The 19,119-nt window shown below is 37.3% G+C and overlaps 1 protein-coding gene across 3 annotated transcripts in view; it reads right to left on the bottom strand.

Annotated features, from left to right (window-relative positions):
• Window positions 1-19,119, bottom strand: part of LOC140666848 (uncharacterized) — a 199,769-nt gene that overhangs the window by 32,485 nt on the left and 148,165 nt on the right. For all 3 annotated transcript variants that reach the window (XM_072894390.1, XM_072894389.1, XM_072894391.1), the window contains one exon: window positions 18,450-18,491. In XM_072894390.1, coding sequence (XP_072750491.1) covers window positions 18,450-18,491 — 42 coding nt within the window. The remainder of the gene's footprint in view (window positions 1-18,449; window positions 18,492-19,119) is intronic.

Genomic DNA, 19,119 nt, shown 5'->3' with positions numbered 1-19,119 from the left:
TAAATAAGGAGGCCACTATTTTCCACCGGAAATTAGAACGTGCGCGCGATAAAGTGATTTAAATATGTCGATTTTCAATTTTGATCCGCGTCGCTTCTCGTTTTCCGTGCCGTAGATCGACTTTTGCTAAATTTATCACGGCTTACACCACTCACATATATATAGTATTATATTACATAAATGGAATAAAGTAATAAAAGCTCGTATCAGCGCTGGATTAAAACCAAAAGTCATGCATATAAATAAGAATTAAAAGTTTTAATATCAAGATTAAAGGCTCGAACATGAGATCATATTCTGTGTTAAATGTTCGTGAAAATACGGCATTTCCGCCCACATTTAGTGTTAATGCGACCGTCTGATTCTGAGATTTTATTTGTCCAATGCGCGCATACAGCCACACTTTCGGCGTTGAATGTGTAGTGAGAGCACGAGTTTCGTCCGGCTCCCGTTTAATGAGTCGTGGATAAGCCGCTCGTTGCCCTCCGCGTCCGCGATTGCGCTTTATCCGATTTTCTAGACCAGGGTGCGCTTGAAATAAAAAAAAAAAAAAAAAAAAAAAAAAAAAAAAAGACATAAGAATAGCCGGCAACGGTTAAGGGGTCAAGTGGCGGCCTTTGTGAAATTAATGAAAGGTTTCCACGCTCGAACTCTAGGCCAGTCTTTCCGCAAATATAGAAAGTCAAAGCCCATTCGTGCCGTATTATTCCCTTCCTCTCATTCTCTCAGTGGATCTTTCTTTCTCTCCCTTCTCTCTCTCTCTCTCTCTCTCTATACTTTCGCGCTCGACCACTTAAACTTCCAACCTGCCGAGCGAGAAAAACTCGCGACTTATTTTCTGAAAGCGCTTTGTCCGCCGCTTAAACACGCCCCGTCGATCGAAATTTCCGACAGGAACGTCTTCTCAGAAAGCCGTCTCGATCGCATTTTGTTTCGCGAACTTTATGCCAGCGAAGAAAAAAAGGAAGAGAGCTTTGCAAGACTCAGCGACAAGAAGGAAAATGAGAGAATGCAAATCCATCGTTGCCGAGAAAAATTGCGGAAGCTTATGGTAATTATTGTTTACGCCTGCATGCTTAACATTGATTAAAGCCGATAATCTGGAAAGTCTAGAAACGTGAGACTGAAAGAAAAGGCGTTAAGAATTTTTAATAAATTTAACGTCTTGATTTGTATTCTTCATCATCGTGATTTTCAAACGATCGTGATCGAGGTGCGTGAAGAATTATTAATCAATTAGCGATGGATAATGAGTAATCGCATTTGCATATGGCTTTGATCGCGAAGCGATTTCTTCAGGATTAAGCGCGTGCCGGGAATCGACGATTTTCAATCCCCGAATTAGCTCTGCGCGCACTCTTGCCGCATTGTGCCGCTGTAATTGCACTATCGTATTAAGAATACACGCGCGAATTGTAATCAACGTGAAAATATTTCCAACAATGATTCACCGATAGCGGAATTACTCTGGCAATTTCAACCGCACGATCGTTCTAACTCCCCATTTACAAATATTATCTTCTATGCGCGTCGTGTCAATAATCCTATGGCACTACGTTCCTAATAACGCGTGTAATAATAACTGTGCGGAACTATTTACTCTATATTCATAGCGTGCTCGAATTGTTCCGGCGGCGATTCCTCGAGATCGAACAGGCGATCCGGACTGCGGAGAGTCGAAAACAATTGGATGAGTTAATTGAGAGATCGAGTAAGGTGGCTGAATTGATAAAAAAGGCGGAGTTTTAATAAAAAATTATATTGTAACGATATATATTTTTTATCAGCATATAATTGCGTGTAATTTAATCTTGCGGTATAGCTGACAAAAAGAAAATATGTACTAGTTTTATAATAGGGATTATTATATTGATAAAACAATAAAATTTTCTTAAGATTTGTCTTTTTTTCTGAAATATCTATTTTTTCGCAATATCGGCATCTCACTCGTAAATCACAAATCGCTATGAATTAATCCTGCTGCTCGTGACATCGACGCTCGTTTGTCACATTCTTCACTGACTCGGTTAAAGTACCGATCAGACAATTTAATGGTTCATAGATCACTAATCCTTCATCCTTCAATTAACGTATTGCCAGACGCGTCTCTCAATCTATTTTCAGCACTTTCTATCTTTCTCTATAGTTTTAAATATAACCTATAATCGGGTAATCGTTGATGTACAGCTCTCGATCGGCTCTTGAATATATCTATTGAAAAATATTCGCGATATTCCATTTTCTAAAAAATGGGAAAACCTATTACAATTCAGAATTATTATTTTATTAATCGCTCTTAATGTGATCACTTGGCTTGACGTACAATTGAACGTGCTGACTATATCCACATGTACGCATCCATTTAATTAATTTTGCATTCTGGTAGATCGCAAGTGTTAATATTTTATTATCTCAGAAATATAACACGTGATAAAATAGCAAAGTAATATTATACATTTAAAGATCGATAGGTCTGAGTCTGTGCGCGACTGGCACAGTTTCGACTTTAAGTTTTATATATTCTATTTATATTTCTTTATTTTAAAGAGAGAAGAAACGATAATTTATTTCTAAAAGTAGCATAATATTTTTATTTAAAAAACGTAAAATAATAAAATAATCTAATAGCACAATATTTTCTTTATTTATACATATGTATGTATATGATTTACTGTATTATATGTCGGCTGTATCAACAACATTGCTACAATGAACGCGAATATAGGAAAAGTACATAACAATAAAATCCAATTTTCCATATTTCTCATTTTTCAGCATATGTAAGCAAACTCACCATTCAAGGATTTAAAGGTCGAGTTTTGAGTTTTAAAGTTTGCATTCGGAATTAATAACAAAAACTGCTCGACAAAATTTCGGTTACTGAAATTTCACCACATTCCCTAATTGAACCTTTTTTCTGATCTCTTGAAAACTCGGAGTATTACGGCAGCACCTCTCTCGTTCTCTTCTCTTTCCAACGCTTCGGCCGTCGTCGAATGACGACGCGTTTGCAAGAGGAGGGAACGTCGAGAGTGTCGACTGCACTTCGCAGCTTTTTCACGATTTCCGTTCCGCACGTTTTTCTCTTCGGGAACCTATTGCAGCAGCGACGACGACGGTGGCTACTTCCGCAATAACGATCGGACACACATCGTCGCGCAACAAACTTGTCTGAAGAGAGAATGGGCGAGACAGCATTGCTAACCGCACTATAATTATAGTATTGTATTTTCGTTATCGTTTTATCATGCGCTGTCCAATCTTTCGTAAATTATAATATTTGACGTCTGGTTTGTAATTTTTCAAAACCGATCTCCGGATAGAAATAAATTTCCAGATAAAATATTTGTCGCTTTGTAATCGATTGCACAGATTTATCAAAATCACTTTCGTTCGGTTTCTAAATCACTTTGCGATCATGTCGTACCATGAAAAATTGTATAAATATGTATGCGGCAAAATTAATAATTTAAATAACAATACATACATATCAAAAAAATATATGTATAATAACACAAGTATATCAAAGTTTATAAAATTCCTCAGTTATTATCTGCTCTCCCTAATCGCATACTTTATATAGATATCTTTCCTAAAAGATTTTTCTTTAGTTATTCTATATTTATTGTATATATATATATATATATATATATATATATACGCTCTATAATCATCCCCCTTGCTACAAATAAATTTCAAAATACTATAATTCGCTCGGTGCCCTTCCAGACTGTAGTGTTTTGAAAAGTTGGTAACGCGAAGTGGAGGGTCGACGGGAAACGGTTTGTTGCTAAGGGAAATAGCAAAAGAGAGAGAAAGAGACAGAACGAGGTAGCACAGGCGGGAACATCCGAAGAGGGTAGATTTCCAAGCTCTCCTGCTCACCACGAGAGCTTGAAAGATAGAGCAGCGCGCTAGAGTATCTGCTCCGTCACCGGCAGACTTCGGCCCTAACGGAGCGCAGACGAGAAGTGACTACCACAGGCGGGTTCTGAAGGACCAACGGGCGTATACATTCTCGGGGCAGACGCGGGCGAGAGGGTGGCTCGTTGGGAACGCGTACGAGGGTGGAATTCGCGGGAAACTCTTTCGGGCGGTCGAGCTTGCTTTCTTCTTACTTGTCAGGCGCTTGTCGGGTTAGGTCGATCGAGACCGGTGAGCTAATTAATTTCAGTCGTGCGAGGCGAGCGCGATAAAATATTTTGGCGCAAATGTGCCAAAAAAGAAGGAAAAAGAGGGAAAGAACTTCAAGAGAATTTTTTCTATTTAATAATAGCGTGACTTTTGTGACGTTTTTTTTGACAGTTTGCTTCGACGATATTTATACCTATTAGTCGCGAATTATCTCAATACTTTTGCGCTGACGCTGAAATACGATTCAGAGTTCTGAGTCATACACTTTACTGTGCTAAAGATATCTAATACCTGTGACATCAGCAAGCAAGCTTGCAGTTGGTACAACGCTTAACTTACTTAATGGTGTATTACGGTGCTGCGACAGACTGACTGATTTACCGCTTGTATCCCAGAATCAGAATTATCTCAAGGAAAAAAAAAACTACCAACATTATATTATATATATCTCTCGTAGTTCCTTCAGCGTCGAGAATCGTGCCTTAGATGTTCTATTCCGAGAAAACTTCGCGGATTAAAGCAGATAGAGAAACAACTCGGTAATGTTTGAATGTACGAGGAGCAAATATAACAGTTCAGAATGAAACAGCTGCAGTGAAAGAAAGAAGAAGAAGATAGAAGGAAGAGAGAAAAGTGACTGAGATAATGGTATAAGTTGAAATAAACGAGGACGACGTGAGTTAGGAAGAATAAAGTTTGATTCCGCGATACTGAAATGTGTCGTGGTATGGAATGCGTAACGAGTTCTTATATTCCGTTACCGGTCCTCCGCGACAGAGTTTCGAGAACGTATACCGACGTATTTACGGGTGGATGTGCTATTTTGAATCGCGAGTCGAAATTGGATCGCGACTCCGGAGTCTCGTTAGGAAGCCGTGTAGATATCGAGCGTGTGTTGATATCCGAGAAGCGCTGCGATAATGATGCGCACGTCATTGCATATTTTCGTACGCGTCGCATTTATGTCCGTGCGAGGTATATACGCTGTGTCAGCCTGTTTGCGCGACGAAAAATCGTGCAAAATAAATCACGGAACGTTATTGAGTACGGAGAAAAAGTTTATAAATGATGCAGCTCCATATTCGTACCTGATTCCTCTCTTATTGCTTGCAACGTGTAAAAGTACTCTAACGATCCACTGTTCCTGCGAGAGTAATCTTTAATTAATTCCTAACTGTATACTGATTACTTACTGACCCTTGAGGTTACACGCGGTTTATATCATATAATTGAAGTTGTATCGTATGTATTGTATTTTGGGATATGTATTTTTAGTTGGCGAAGGTTTCATTTTATTTTATTTTTTTTTTTTTTTTTACTTTTATATTTACAGCTTCATGTAAATATAATTTTAATCGCATATCTTATTATTGTTAATCTAAGTTATAATTTTATATATAAATTTTTACAATATATATATATATATATATATGTATATATATATATATGTATATAAAAGTTTGAAAACTTATATTTAATGTAAATTTATTGTAATAAGATATTGGATATCTCTTTTTCACGACCAAATTAAAAAAGAAATTATTTTGTGGAGACAAATATATAATTTCGTGCAATTTCAAAGATTCTTTCCATTTTTTTCACGAAAAAAGAGGAAACGTGACAACAGCACAGTTCGCGCACATAACGAGCTACTTACTCACGTGGGAACAGTTTGCGGGAGATACGTTCGCAACCGAGATAACGACCGAAGATAAAGACAAATGTATCGCGTTAGCCGTGAGTAGGTGGTGGCTGTAGAATGCTAAGGCTCGATTTATCCCTTGACAGCCGAGTCGGATGGCTCTTACGAGAAGGCATGACCGTCTGGGTAAATCTTTGTACGCGAATAAAGTACGGGGCGGCGTTAACGATATGATATCTGGAAATTTCTGCCAATCGTTCACATCGCAAAATCAGAACGAACTTGTCGCAGCCGAACATGCTTTTTCTATTGGGTGCGGAGACAGAAACAAATCGGATTGCGGACTTTCATCTGAAGATCTAGGGATGGAATTCCCTCGAGTGTACCTTCGGAGCACAGCCCCGAATCTAAGTAGCTGTTGCGCGACTAATGCGTTCAGATTAGACAGATCGAAACGGAGAAGAAACAATTCCCCCGTCTGCTAAAGAGAAGAGCGTCCTCTCTGTACTTGTGTAAGGAAACACGGTGGATAACATTGCCAAATTATGTTTCTCGGTACAGAAGCTCTCCCGAGCGAGCACGCAGACCCGATAAATAAACGCAATGCACATCGTAACATCTCGCGAGAGCAGGAAGAGGGAATAGAACAGGGCGTTTTCATGCATATTTTAAATATAAAATATTTAAACCATCATTTTATGCGCTCAAGTATACGTTTAAATAAGATTGTTTGTTTACTTGAATTATATCAAGTTCATATTCCCTCGAGAATTTAATAGCGATAAGAGTTTGCAACTGCATAAATATGCATACATATGCATGTAGGATGCCGAAAGTAGCTTCTGCCCTTCTTAAAATGGCAGATAGAAGAAGATAAGAAAAGAGGGACGGAGGAGGAGTTCAGGTTAATGTGTTTCCACCGAATAAAGAGTAAGGCTAAGAGCGCATAAAAAATAACAAATGCTCTTGTCGGTCCGTAGATGCAACACGAGACAAAGCCACGTTTAGTATTCGCGAAATAGCGAGGGCGACCCCGCCCTTATGGGCGGAAGTAGGTCTCGTTGACCTTCTTCTTCTTTATGTAAATGTATTTCCCGTGGGTTACTAGGCGCGGCTTTATTACACGTTAAAGCGAGGGCGTGCTCGCGAGAGTGCATAAGAAGGACGCGAATTAGAATTTAAATATTTTCCACCGAGTGGTCTTTGTGATCCGAAAAGATGCGACTAAATTACCGCAAGTCTTTGAAGGGTCCATAGACGGACGACGGTCTCTGAGGAGATGGCAACGGAGCGCGCGTACAGAGTGCACAGAAGGGTGGAGAGAGAGAGAGAGAGAGAGAGAGAAAGAGGCGGGAATAAGAGGGGCTGCAGTAAGTTAAACCGAAATAAACGAGGGAGATTCGGCGTGGGTTACGAGGTTTAGTCGTAGATATTGGAATCCGCGGTAAAATTGCAGAGCGCAGCACAAAGTGCGACGAAATTTACGATGCGAGCGCGGGGTGGAGGAGGGGGGGAGAGGGAGCGAGCGGTCTCCAGGAAATTCCGGAGTACGTTCATTATTGCGTTACTACCGTCTGCTGCAATACATTAGATATATAACGCCATTCGCCTGTAGCGACACAAACGAGTTTTACTTTTGATCCCCGCGAGCGTTCGTTTCTAGCGTTTGGTCACAGACCATAGCTTGGATGGTTGATGCTCGAATAGTCTGTGAATCGAAAAAATTAAATCCACTGTATTCTACGAAATTAAAGTCAAGAATATACAGATTGTCTCATTGTCAGTGTCAACACTGCCTGCTAATGACTAAGATTTTTAAAAGCATTTGAAAATGTTTTTTCTTTTTCAGTGAAATTGTCATCAATAATTCCTGAGTTATAAGTGATTCAAAAAGAAAGATTTTTCATAAACTAAATTTTATGGAGAATTAAAAGAGATTAAGATTTAGATAGTTGTGAAACCAAACTACATTTTTCAGTTAATTCCAAGTAGAGTTATTTTAATAGAATTTTAATTTAAGGCTTACAATTAATTCTAAAAATATATATATAATATGGAATGCAAAAATTTGAAATTTGCGAAAAATGATAACCTCTCTCATTTTCTGAAGAAAAATCATCTCTAAAGCATCTCAAGAATCATTAACAAATAGTGATCCTGGAATATCTTGTATATTACGAATCAATCTGATTAATTTTTATTTCTCTCATTAAAACTCACTAGAAGATTGATATAATCCGTATAATCGATCTAATATATTTATTATGGTATATATTTGTTGGCAAATTTTACTATATTTCACATGTACAAATAATGTATATTTTAATTTATTTAAAAATAACATATATTCAATGCAAAGAACAAAAACGAAAAGCAATTTATTTTATCTGACACTATCCATCCATACACTATAATTTGCAATTTTGCAATAGTCATCGTTTGATGCTATAATGCCCGGATCATAATACCTAGACACATAATTTTTGGAGAACGGCGCTTAGTGGTGCTTACTTCCGGTAGGAACCAGACCGGAATTGGGCACGACCGAGCATCGCCTTTCCGATTCGTTCGCGATTGATGGGGTCATTAAATCAAAAAGTCCATTAAGTATCACGAGTTTTACTGACGCATTTATGTCTGGCAAAATCTAGCTACGTTAGCAGACAGCATTCAACTGTTAATTGATCTCTAAATTTTTGATAGATTTGAAGGAAAAAAAACTCATGGTTATTACATTATTACAATTATTTACTTTAGTTGCATTATTAAAGTAAAAAATATAATAAAAATCTGTATCATTTATACATTTCATAGAGATTTCCAATCTTTTATTTTTAATATTTTTTTGCAGTTAACTTTTTAAAAATAATAATTATGCGTATACGATAACACAAATTACGGAAGATATATACAGATATGGCTTATGTAATTTAAAGACGTGTATTTTTATTAGAATCCAAGTATAAAAATAGAAAGGAAGTGTCCAATATAATACAATGTATTGACAAATTTTGGGTTACGATCTACGTCGGAGATGTCAAGATTCAATAAATTTTTTTGAGACTTCAAATTTGCGACATGAAACGCTGCGCGGGTTTCTGCGATCGGTTCCTTGAGAGCTTTATATTCCCACCACAGACTGCAATTTTGATTTCCACGCTTGATACGCTCGTAAATCGAGCAAATTACGCGCCTGTAGCCAACGCGCGAGTAAAACTCCGTACGCCGGTTATTGGATCCCGTTTCTAAAAACCTTCGTTACGCGCCGCTCGATCTGCGAGCGTGGTCGGCTTTGATGTCGATTCGACGCTTCATAAAAGGATCACGTATCAATGAATAGATAGCATGAAAAATTTACGCGAGCGGGGTGTATTCTTTATTTCCGCCCACTCCCATGGCATAGTAAGAATCCGCCATATGTGAATGAGGGCTTCATTTATCAAATTTCCGTATGAAAGATTGTATTTTCAGGGAGGATATAGGAAAATAATAGGATAAAAGTCGATTTTCTTCTATGTACGACAAATACATTTCCTTCAAAATTTAAACACAAGATTTACAAAGATTGTGAAATATATTCTTGACTTGATCGATTCATGTATGTACATGTGATAATTTTATATAAATAAATTATATATATATTTTGTAAAAAAGTAAATATATTAATTAAATAACTTGAACAAATTGCGATTAGATGGATTTAAAACTAAAGTACAATCTTCCTAATGTAGACTCAAAGAAATCAATAAGAGCGATTATGACGTCGAATTAAATGATATCTCAATATTTCAAATAAATTAATTGTCACAGTTTTATCATAAGTTTATGACGACTGTTAAATGCGGTGTCATTATGCTTGACTACGGATATTTTAGTTTAATCCCTGAACAATATTTCAACATTATTCTCATCTCACTGTCATAATTATTCTGACAATTATTGTTCCTATACGATCGTTTATTCTCGCGAGTAGAAAACAATTAAGGATAAATTTTCAATCATTTATAAAATGTATGAAAGTTTACGTTTACACACACACACACAATCAGAAATTAAATTCAACATTAATTTATTGCAAAATATCCGTTGCGGTGGATCGAATTTCAATTTTACATCTTGTTTTAAAGCATAGTTAAATCTTGCACGAAAACCTTTACATGAAAGATTTCTTCATGCGCCATATGGACTAGCGACAATTTCCGGTCGAAAGAATTAATTACCAGATCGATGTTGCGAGCTGGCCGGTACCCTTTGTGAAGCCAGAGTACATTATTGGGTTAGCGAGACGGGCGGACTTTGAGGGTCCCGCGATCTGCAATTCCCCGGAGCGGTCGCGTTGTTCCGTTATATAGAGCCAAGTCAAACCGGAATAAACGAGCGAGATTCGACGCGGGGAACGAGCTCTCTCGCCGCGCAAGTTCGAGAATACCAATCCCTGGTATAGTCCGAGTGCATAAAAGGGCGGCGCGTATTGCTCTCTCGGATGCAATACGGTCCTTGCCTTGGCCGGGTGCACCACCTCTCGCCCGGGTGACCTCCATTATTATACTGTTATATTATTGTGCAGTTCTCAGAGGCCGATATCGAGAACTGGCTCGCGCGCTTTGGAAAATACCGCGTCGAATCGAAGCAAGGAAATTGGAGATAATGATCGCGAACGGATAAAAAAAAACGCGTACCCTTCGAAAAGCGCGAGATTGGATATACCGCAGACGAACACGGTCCCTCTCCGATACAGTATACACACACACACACACACACACACACATATATATATATATATATATATATGTATATATATACCGGCCTGGACAATATATATACGTATACTCGTTGTGGTGCGGCGGGTGATCCCACGGGGAAGGAGCTCGCCGACGTAGATTCGCCGTGCCCGGGATAAACAGGAAAGTTTTGAGCCTGCCTGGCTGCTTGCCTCTGTGCGCGGGAGAACGAGGTTACGCAATTTTGAGGCGGATACAGATCCCGGGTCGGTTGCGCACAGCCGATGACTCTCGGTGACGCGGTCTGGCTTATTAAGATAATCGTGGATATTGGAGTTTTCTATTAAGATAAAGCTCGAACTCTGCAGAATGCAGCGCGGAAAGTACCGATAAACAGTAATAAGATGAGTTTCTTCCTCCACCTTCGATGTGGAGGAGGAAAATTTCATTTACGAAGAGAATCGCGTTTCTGCGATGGAGAAATGTGTGCGTCTTTCTGTTTTAAAAATCGTCGATAACAAAACGGCCGATTTTATCATTCTCTTTCGACGAACAATTTAAAACGCGCATTAAATTTAAAGTAAAAAATTTACATTTCCCGTATATATCGTACTAAGTACAGTGGTCAGAGCCGGACCTTTATTTAATATAGTAATAGCACACGAGCCGGGAATGATATATGCGCAGCTCCAAATGTGACACATTAATACAGATCTTGCTTCTGAAAACCACCCGACGCTTTAGTGTTTTAAATCGCCACCGCATTCGCCGCAAAACCATGAATAATTCGACACGAGCAGACTCGAATTTATCTCTCTCTTTAACGAAACACTTAGCTGCTAATGCCACGGTAATCCCTCCTCGCAAAGTCACCCAGAGGAATCGTCTCTCTCTCTCTCTCTCTCTCTCTCTCTCTCTCTCGAGCAGCTCTTTATCCGAGATCACGGAAAGTCGTCGCAACGTCGTGACGGCGGCATGGGTCTCGCACGGAGATAAGCGAGGAAACATCATCGTTGATTACAGAAACACCGTCTGGCAGTCTGTGTTCCGGAACGGCGGGACACGTACGGAACGGAATTGCACGCGGCTTACGCAACACGGTAACTTCCTTAGCGCGGCCCTTTTCGGCAAGGGAGAATATATCCAGGCTGACGTCCGCGCGCACGTCGAGAACGTCGCCCGTTGTAATCCAATAGTTTGTACCACAGTGACGTGGCGGTGCACGCCGGTGAACTCCGTGATACGATGGGATGCGGTTTGCGATGGCATATCCACAACAACTGGCCAAAGTCGGAGAGACTGCGCGGATCCTGAATTATTCCGTTATTCTCGCGCGGATAGACGGCCCTATTATTTTGTCAATTTTCGCTCGCAGCAGCAACATGGTTAAATCTCGAAATCTTGTAAAATCTATATTGCAGTAATTTCTCTTGCTTTCAATTTGTTGCTACATCCCTTCTCTGTCTATGTTGTAGCGCTTTGTGTTAGAATTTAGAAGGTAAATAGTTAAAATTAATGCACGCTTTCTGACGTCGCTAGATAATTTATTTTCAATTATATGTAATTGTCTTTTATTTTACTTAAATTCATTTACGAATATCACATACGCTAATTTTTCGTCAAACAGATTTCACGGAAACGCATTTAAGGATTTGCTGTAGAATTTGCTCGTTACTAAAGACATTCGTTCTTTACATTATTCATTAAATATAGGGAAGAGGATGTAGAAACTGGTCGTAAGAGACGGTAGGAAATGGGGAAACTGGATCGTTTTTCAATAATTTCTGATGGTCGTAAAACGATCGAGTCGCCGATGACCCGCGCGTATGTACCGGAGACCTACAAACAGGTTACGCTCTCCTCGGGGAATGGAATGTCATGGGATTCAGCGTGTCCGGAAAGTTAAGCCAAAATAAACGAGAGACAGACAGAAATAAGGTTAAGTTTGAGGATACCGCGGGATGTTCATAGCGGATTTTGTACAGGCAAAAGCAACAGGACGGTGTATTCGCAACCAGATAGGATTTATGGCACAAACGGAACGAACTCCCGTGATATAAGGGTGGAGTCGGAGAAAGAAGAGAATAGGGAACATAGTAGGAAGAAAAATCACTCGATGCACGACAGCACTCGTGTTTCGACTTTTCCGAAAGAGTGAAGTTTGGTTCAGCCACGCTGTCAAGAATTCAACGTTGGTTGAAGTTTGTCGGAAATTTGATTGAAGCGAATCCGACAGTTGTAACGATGTATATATCCCGTCGAAAAAGTGATATTTCGCGATTTTGATGCTTTAATCGGTAAATATTGGTTCATCATCTCGATACAGTTCATTAGCTATTTGTGGATATCGCGGTAATCGATTGTAGCAATTCTTCGATATAGCAGATCTTTCAAAACTATTTTGTCACCTATTAATATTACTTACGATCGCGTAAGAATAATATTGGCAATTCTGTCAATAACCAACACTGGATATGCATTTTCCAGTTCTCTCTTTTCGACGTTTGCTTAATGCAAATAATTTATAATAGATAAGACGGTGACAATTTCAGTATCATTGGTGAGGGATGTGCAATAATTTATGTGCTCGTAGTATAAATAAAGAAATAGTTTCAATTAATGTAATAATTATTAAATTTTGCATGACGTCGGAAATTTGTTGTAGTCTAAATGCGTATAAAGTCAATCTTATACTTTACTATATTAAGAAAGATGTTTTTATGCTTTGTTATTTTAGAAAATGTTTTCAATTTCTTTTATATATTCTTTCCTTCTTATATTGATCTCATTTTACTTTTTATTAAAACTTAAGTTTTATTATAGCTTAAAAGTTGAAAAATAATTATCAATATATTTAAGTACACAGATTTATTAATAGATAGATTTTTCATTTCTTTACGGACTCGTCGAGGACGGATTTTCGCACAGAATTCTTTCCAACGGTCATACGTTATAGAATTACACGAGAAATAGAAAAAGAGAGAGAGAGAGAGAGAGAGAGAAAGAGAAAGAGAGCGCAAAGAGCGTCGACGTAAACGTCAGGTCGGATATATTTCTCTCGTAGAAGTGCAACGTGCGCGCGCAAGTGCGGTATCGAGAGAAAGCTCGGATCGGAATAAATGAAAGAATTGTAGAATGGATTGCGGGAACAAGGTTAAGTTCTAGGATATCGGAATTCATGGCAAAATAGCGAATGGCACGTGGGATATATATACGGTAGCTGGATAAAATTTATGACGCTGCCTGAATATTTGAGTGCGAATGCAGGAGACAGTGACGTAAGAGAACTCACGTTTAGTGCTCTCCGCTGCAGAAGAAGCTAAAGGACCATTAATGTTTCGGACAACTACAATCTCGATTATTTTACTTTTCCCTTTTCATCCCGTTTCGATTTATCATTTTCTCTCCTTTTTTCTTTAAATTATTTAATTGTTAAGCATTCCCGAATGTACGCGTGACTTTGCTTTATCATCGCTTCAAGTGTACTATTGTCTGATATTCTTCGAATGAGAGAAAGTCTCTTTTATACGATTCTTATATAAAATAAATATTTTTCTACCGACATATCATATTTATCTTCTAACTTTTTATTTCTCTTTCGATTTTTATCATTTCGGTGTTTATCGTTCACTGCTTTGTATCCTTAACATTCTCCACTCCTGCATTATTCTTGTTCTGATGGGGCTTGTTCCAGAATAATAAACAGATATATTTTTCTCCTTCTCAACTTTCTTTTTTTTTCCTCTTTTTTTGCTTTCCTTTTTTTCATCCATCCCTTCTTTTGGCACTAGGGTCTCCCCTGAGATTTACGGGGTCGTTGGTTATGCTACTGGCAAGAAAAGGAAGGTGTATCTTTTCATTGCGATGATGGAACTCAAAGCCAAACTTGTGAGATGAACGGGCAGGTGAAGTCGTGTTGAAAGCTACGTCTGCGCGAGAATCCGATCAGGCCGCTCCTCGACCGTGTATCGAAACGTCAATCGTAATTGTCGCAACGGTCGAAATCGATATCGCGCGCGTAGCAGGCGATAAAGCCGCGACAGCGAGAATCGATTTGGTATTAAAATTTCACGCCGACGAGCGAGAATCGAGTGGATTACGGATTACGGAAATCGTCGGGTCGGATGGATTCTCCTTGCTAAAAAAGACGAATACACATTGACGAGAAAGCTAAAAATCAGCGAATCAAATTAAGAAGAAAGGAATTTATCGTATCTAAAAGATCACGTCCTTTTCAAGATCTGCAGAAAAATTATACAAATGTAAAAACTATTATAGATCAATGTATATTATCAATTAATTGATATTCCATAAAAGTAAATCCAATTCTTGAAAGTAAATTTTATATTAAATAAAAAAAAATATATTTTGTTTTATAAAAAAAAAAAAGATAAGATTATATATTCTAAAAAATAAAGATTAAAATAACGATATGCGATAATCTTATAAGCTGTGACTATTATAGATGTTATAAATAGAAAAGAAGATTCTAAAATTACTTGATTCAGCGACTTGACGCGAAACTTTACCGCGAAATCTTGTGCTAAATAAAGAAAGAAAGTAAAAGAAAGAAGAGCGTAAAACTAGGAGAGAAAGCTCCGAAATGGATTTGGGGAACAAGGTTAAGCACTGGGATATCGGAATGTCCGGCGAGGTGGAAAAGAGATTCGTACGGAATACGATGGCAACTGTACAAATAGAATAGAGTCCCTCTCGGAAAAATCAAAGACGAGAAAAATACAGTTTCTTGGCGCATCTACCGTATTGCGAGAGTTTAGTAGCGCGCGGCCGTTAAACGGCGGCCAAGCAAATACAATGAAAATCGTTTCTAGGATAGATGTATAAGAGAATCAATCTCGTCGAGTAAATTAAAAGCGAAGAACGGCACGTCGTTGTTGACGTTCTACTAAATGCACGCAAAAACGAAGCAAGGGAAACGTGAGCTTTTAGAAAAAAAAAAGAGTATTAAAAAGTTTGGTGGGTAGATGGATGACGAGTTTTTATAATATCGGGCTGTGGCGTTATAATAGATCGTCGTTAGTGTGACATTTATTTCATACGTCATATATTTTCCTTAAAAAATAAATTTACTAAATAAAATAACTAATAATCTATATATATAAATATATATATATATTTATTTATTTATTATATATAATGAAATATATTGGTAACATTCTCCTTTTTATCTTTTACAGTTAATATTTCTTTTATTTCGCCGACTATTTCGATTTATCAAAATTTATTAAATATCTCTCTCTCTCTCTCTCTCTCTCTCTCTCTCTCTCTCTCTCTCTCTCTCTCTCATAATCTTTACTTATAATTTTCATAATTAAATAACACTTAAGTTACACGCTTTTAGTATATCATGTTACAAACATCTACTTTTTGGTTTTAATACGATTAAATAAACAAAGTAAATGCGCCGTTGTAAATGTCGGAATCGATGATGAAATTGAAAGCCTCATCTATTCTACTTGACGCACGAAGATATAGTTGCTGAATGTACCTATACAACATTGCGGTCGCGATATCGGAATTCGGGATATATACGTATAAGATGGGCGAGCCAAAGTAACCGCGGGAGTGCTTCGAAATGGGTTGCGGGAACAAGGTTGAGTTCTAGGATATCGGAATATATGGGCGCGTAACACAAGGGGGGGGGGAGGGGTAGGTAGGTAGGTAACGCGGGTGAAATTTATGGCACCAAAGGAAGGAGAAGTCCCTAAAGAAGGGAGAAAGGGAGAAAAAGAAAAGGCCATATGGAGAGGAAAGAGAGTATACTCGAGGACGTGGAATAAAATTGTTGGGTCTTTACATAAAATACTAGAGCGCCGTCGAAGGCGAGAAACGAAATATCTCGTTTCGTCGGCGCAACAACATAATTCTGCCGATTCGAGCTGCGTCGATAGGAATGTCCGAAAAGAAGAAAAAAGTAGAAACCATAAGGACAAAAAAAAAAAATAAAGAAAGAGCCGAGTTGTATCCGGCAGAAATCCTTTGGTGTAGCGAGCTCGAATTCCTGACCACTCCCGTCTCGCGTGGAATAATAGAACGCTCGGGGGCAAATAATATTTAAGAAAGCAGTTTTCTTCTCTCATCCTTGACGGCAACGGCGAGCCGTGGAATAAGAATTTTATCGTGAATCGCCGTAACGATCGTCCTTACGATGTGATTCGCCACGCTTTCGAGGGCAAAACAGCGGCTCGCGTATTGGCACGAGTTCAAGTCGAAACGACGATGCCGCGAAAAATGCGTACCCGCAAAGCTTCGGTAGTATGTTACCAAATCGCTATTAACCCCATGATGTGACCTACAGCTTTTCTTATCTTAAAATTTTGCGCAAAAAAATGTGGGAGAAAAGCCCAGCGAGCGGAAAAACTAATACATTATTTTTACCGTTCCTTTATTCAATGGAATAAATTGGCAAAAACTAATAAAATAATATGTAACATTAAAATACATTTATACAACTTTATGCAAAAATATATTTTTATTTTAATTAATAAAACATACTAATCATTCTAGTTTAAAAAATGAAATTAATCTAATAATAGTCTTTTTAATTCAAATATGTAGATTAATAAATGTTAATATATGTAAGGTTTTAAAATAAAAACTTTGGCGACATAAATGTTGTTAATTTTATATTAATTTTTAGTTTAATAAATAAAAAAATGACAAAAATAAAAATTTTTATGAATATAGATCTGGTTCGCATTCAATATTTTCTAACAAAAAATTAATTTATTTGCTACATTGATTTCTAATTTATTATGAATTTTATTTTAAATAAAGGTTAAAAAACATTCTCTTAATTGACGAATATTTATTAAAAAATTTTCTATTTAATATTTTTAATAGAAAAACAGTTTTTTCCAGTTTTTACCACTGACGTGGATTTTATTTAAAGAATGTGGAATTTTGCCAACCCTGTCTAAAATTAGAAATGATAATTCAAGTTTTATATCGCGATGTAATCTGATTCATCTTATCTAAATGTTCTACACAATCAAATTTAAAATGAGAACGCTGTTTTTATATTATAGCTTATAATCTGATGAGTGTAGAACAAAATAAAAATTTCATTGAGTCAATAACTTTGAGAAAATAGCAATTCTTATTTGCAAAGAAAATGTTAGTAGCTTCGATCGTATTCGGGAATATCAGATGTCTCTTCCTTCTCTTATTTCTCATATAATTCAATTATATTATAACTTATGTTTAACCATAATTATTTTGTTAATGCTCATTCATCAAATTAATTACATTTTTATACGATAATTCTCAACACTTAATGACCCTTGTTAATTTATCGGTTCTCTGTTATATAATTGATAATTGATCGAATGGTATGTGATGTAAGGTGATTACGATGCGTATTATTAGTTAATTTAATTGGACCTTCTCTCTCTCTCTCTCTCTCTCTCTCTCTTTCTCTCGCAGTATCGTCGGTAATATCGCGTGTAGCAGGCAAATGAGAAGCTAATATAGACGACTATGTAGCACGCGGTACATATTGAACCGCATTCAAATCGAAACTCAAACAATGCCGCGGACGTGTTTCCGGGATCGTCAATGGACGCTAAGGAATCTGTGCTAAACGTTTTGCCGTATGTCCCGAAATTACTTTGAACTTTGACGACCGTCTCCGCCGACGTTTGCTATACACATACAATCATACGACAGTACAGCGGAGCAACAGCAAACAATGTTATGTCAATTTAATCAGACGACGATTTTGCGACTGGTATGAAACGTGTCGAAAATCTATACGTATTTGTATCTTTGTAAATGACATATGGAAAGTTATATCATCGGATCTATTATCTTTATTTTATTAATTTCAAAAAATTAAGAATATTTTAACTTTTATATCTAATGAAAATCATTCTCTTGATACTGATAACAAAATAGAGGAAAAAAAAATTAAATACGGTTTGAAAATTTACCTGGCGAGTTTCCTGTTGTTCGCCTCGTCTCTGATGATGGCTCTGAAATCAAATCCAATTGTAATAATTAGTTATTGAATAATTATTACGAGAAATATATACTATATATAAATTTAATCAAATAATATTAGTTGAATGGTAAGATGCACACTAATCATTTTCTCAACTGTATAATTTTATAATTGCGTCGGTGACGGTATCGCTCTTGCGGCAAATTAATTTAGCGAGTTTCAGTTCGTCGTCGGTCAATTCCTTCGAAATTTTCCATAAGGGTCGTAATTCCGTAAAGAGGTTACAGCAATGCGATTCTTACTGAAAGTGGCTTTAACTAGTTAAAGTCCATCCCTTGTCGACGGGAAATACCTTTAACCGCGTCGTAGTAGTCGACAATGCTAAGGTCTCATTGGGACACCGATATATCGATATTATAGAGTGCAACAGCGATTGTAACGCAACAGAGAGAGAGAGAGAGAGAGAATTTCCCTTTATTACCAACTCTGAAATTATCTATATTACTAACACTATCGCAAACTAAACTGTCTCTCTCGTGTAATATTTGAATCTTCTATTAAACGCATTATTTAAACAATAGCTTTTATACTCAAAACATTTATAAATATAACTTAGATATATAAATTAAAAATTCTTAATTCTAATAAGTAAAATTTTA

Source organism: Anoplolepis gracilipes, chromosome 6 (assembly GCF_047496725.1).
Source record: "Anoplolepis gracilipes chromosome 6, ASM4749672v1, whole genome shotgun sequence".
Lineage (NCBI taxonomy): Eukaryota > Metazoa > Arthropoda > Insecta > Hymenoptera > Formicidae > Anoplolepis > Anoplolepis gracilipes.
The sequence above is the reverse complement of the archived record's forward strand: the minus strand, read 5'-3'. Positions and strand labels throughout refer to the sequence as shown.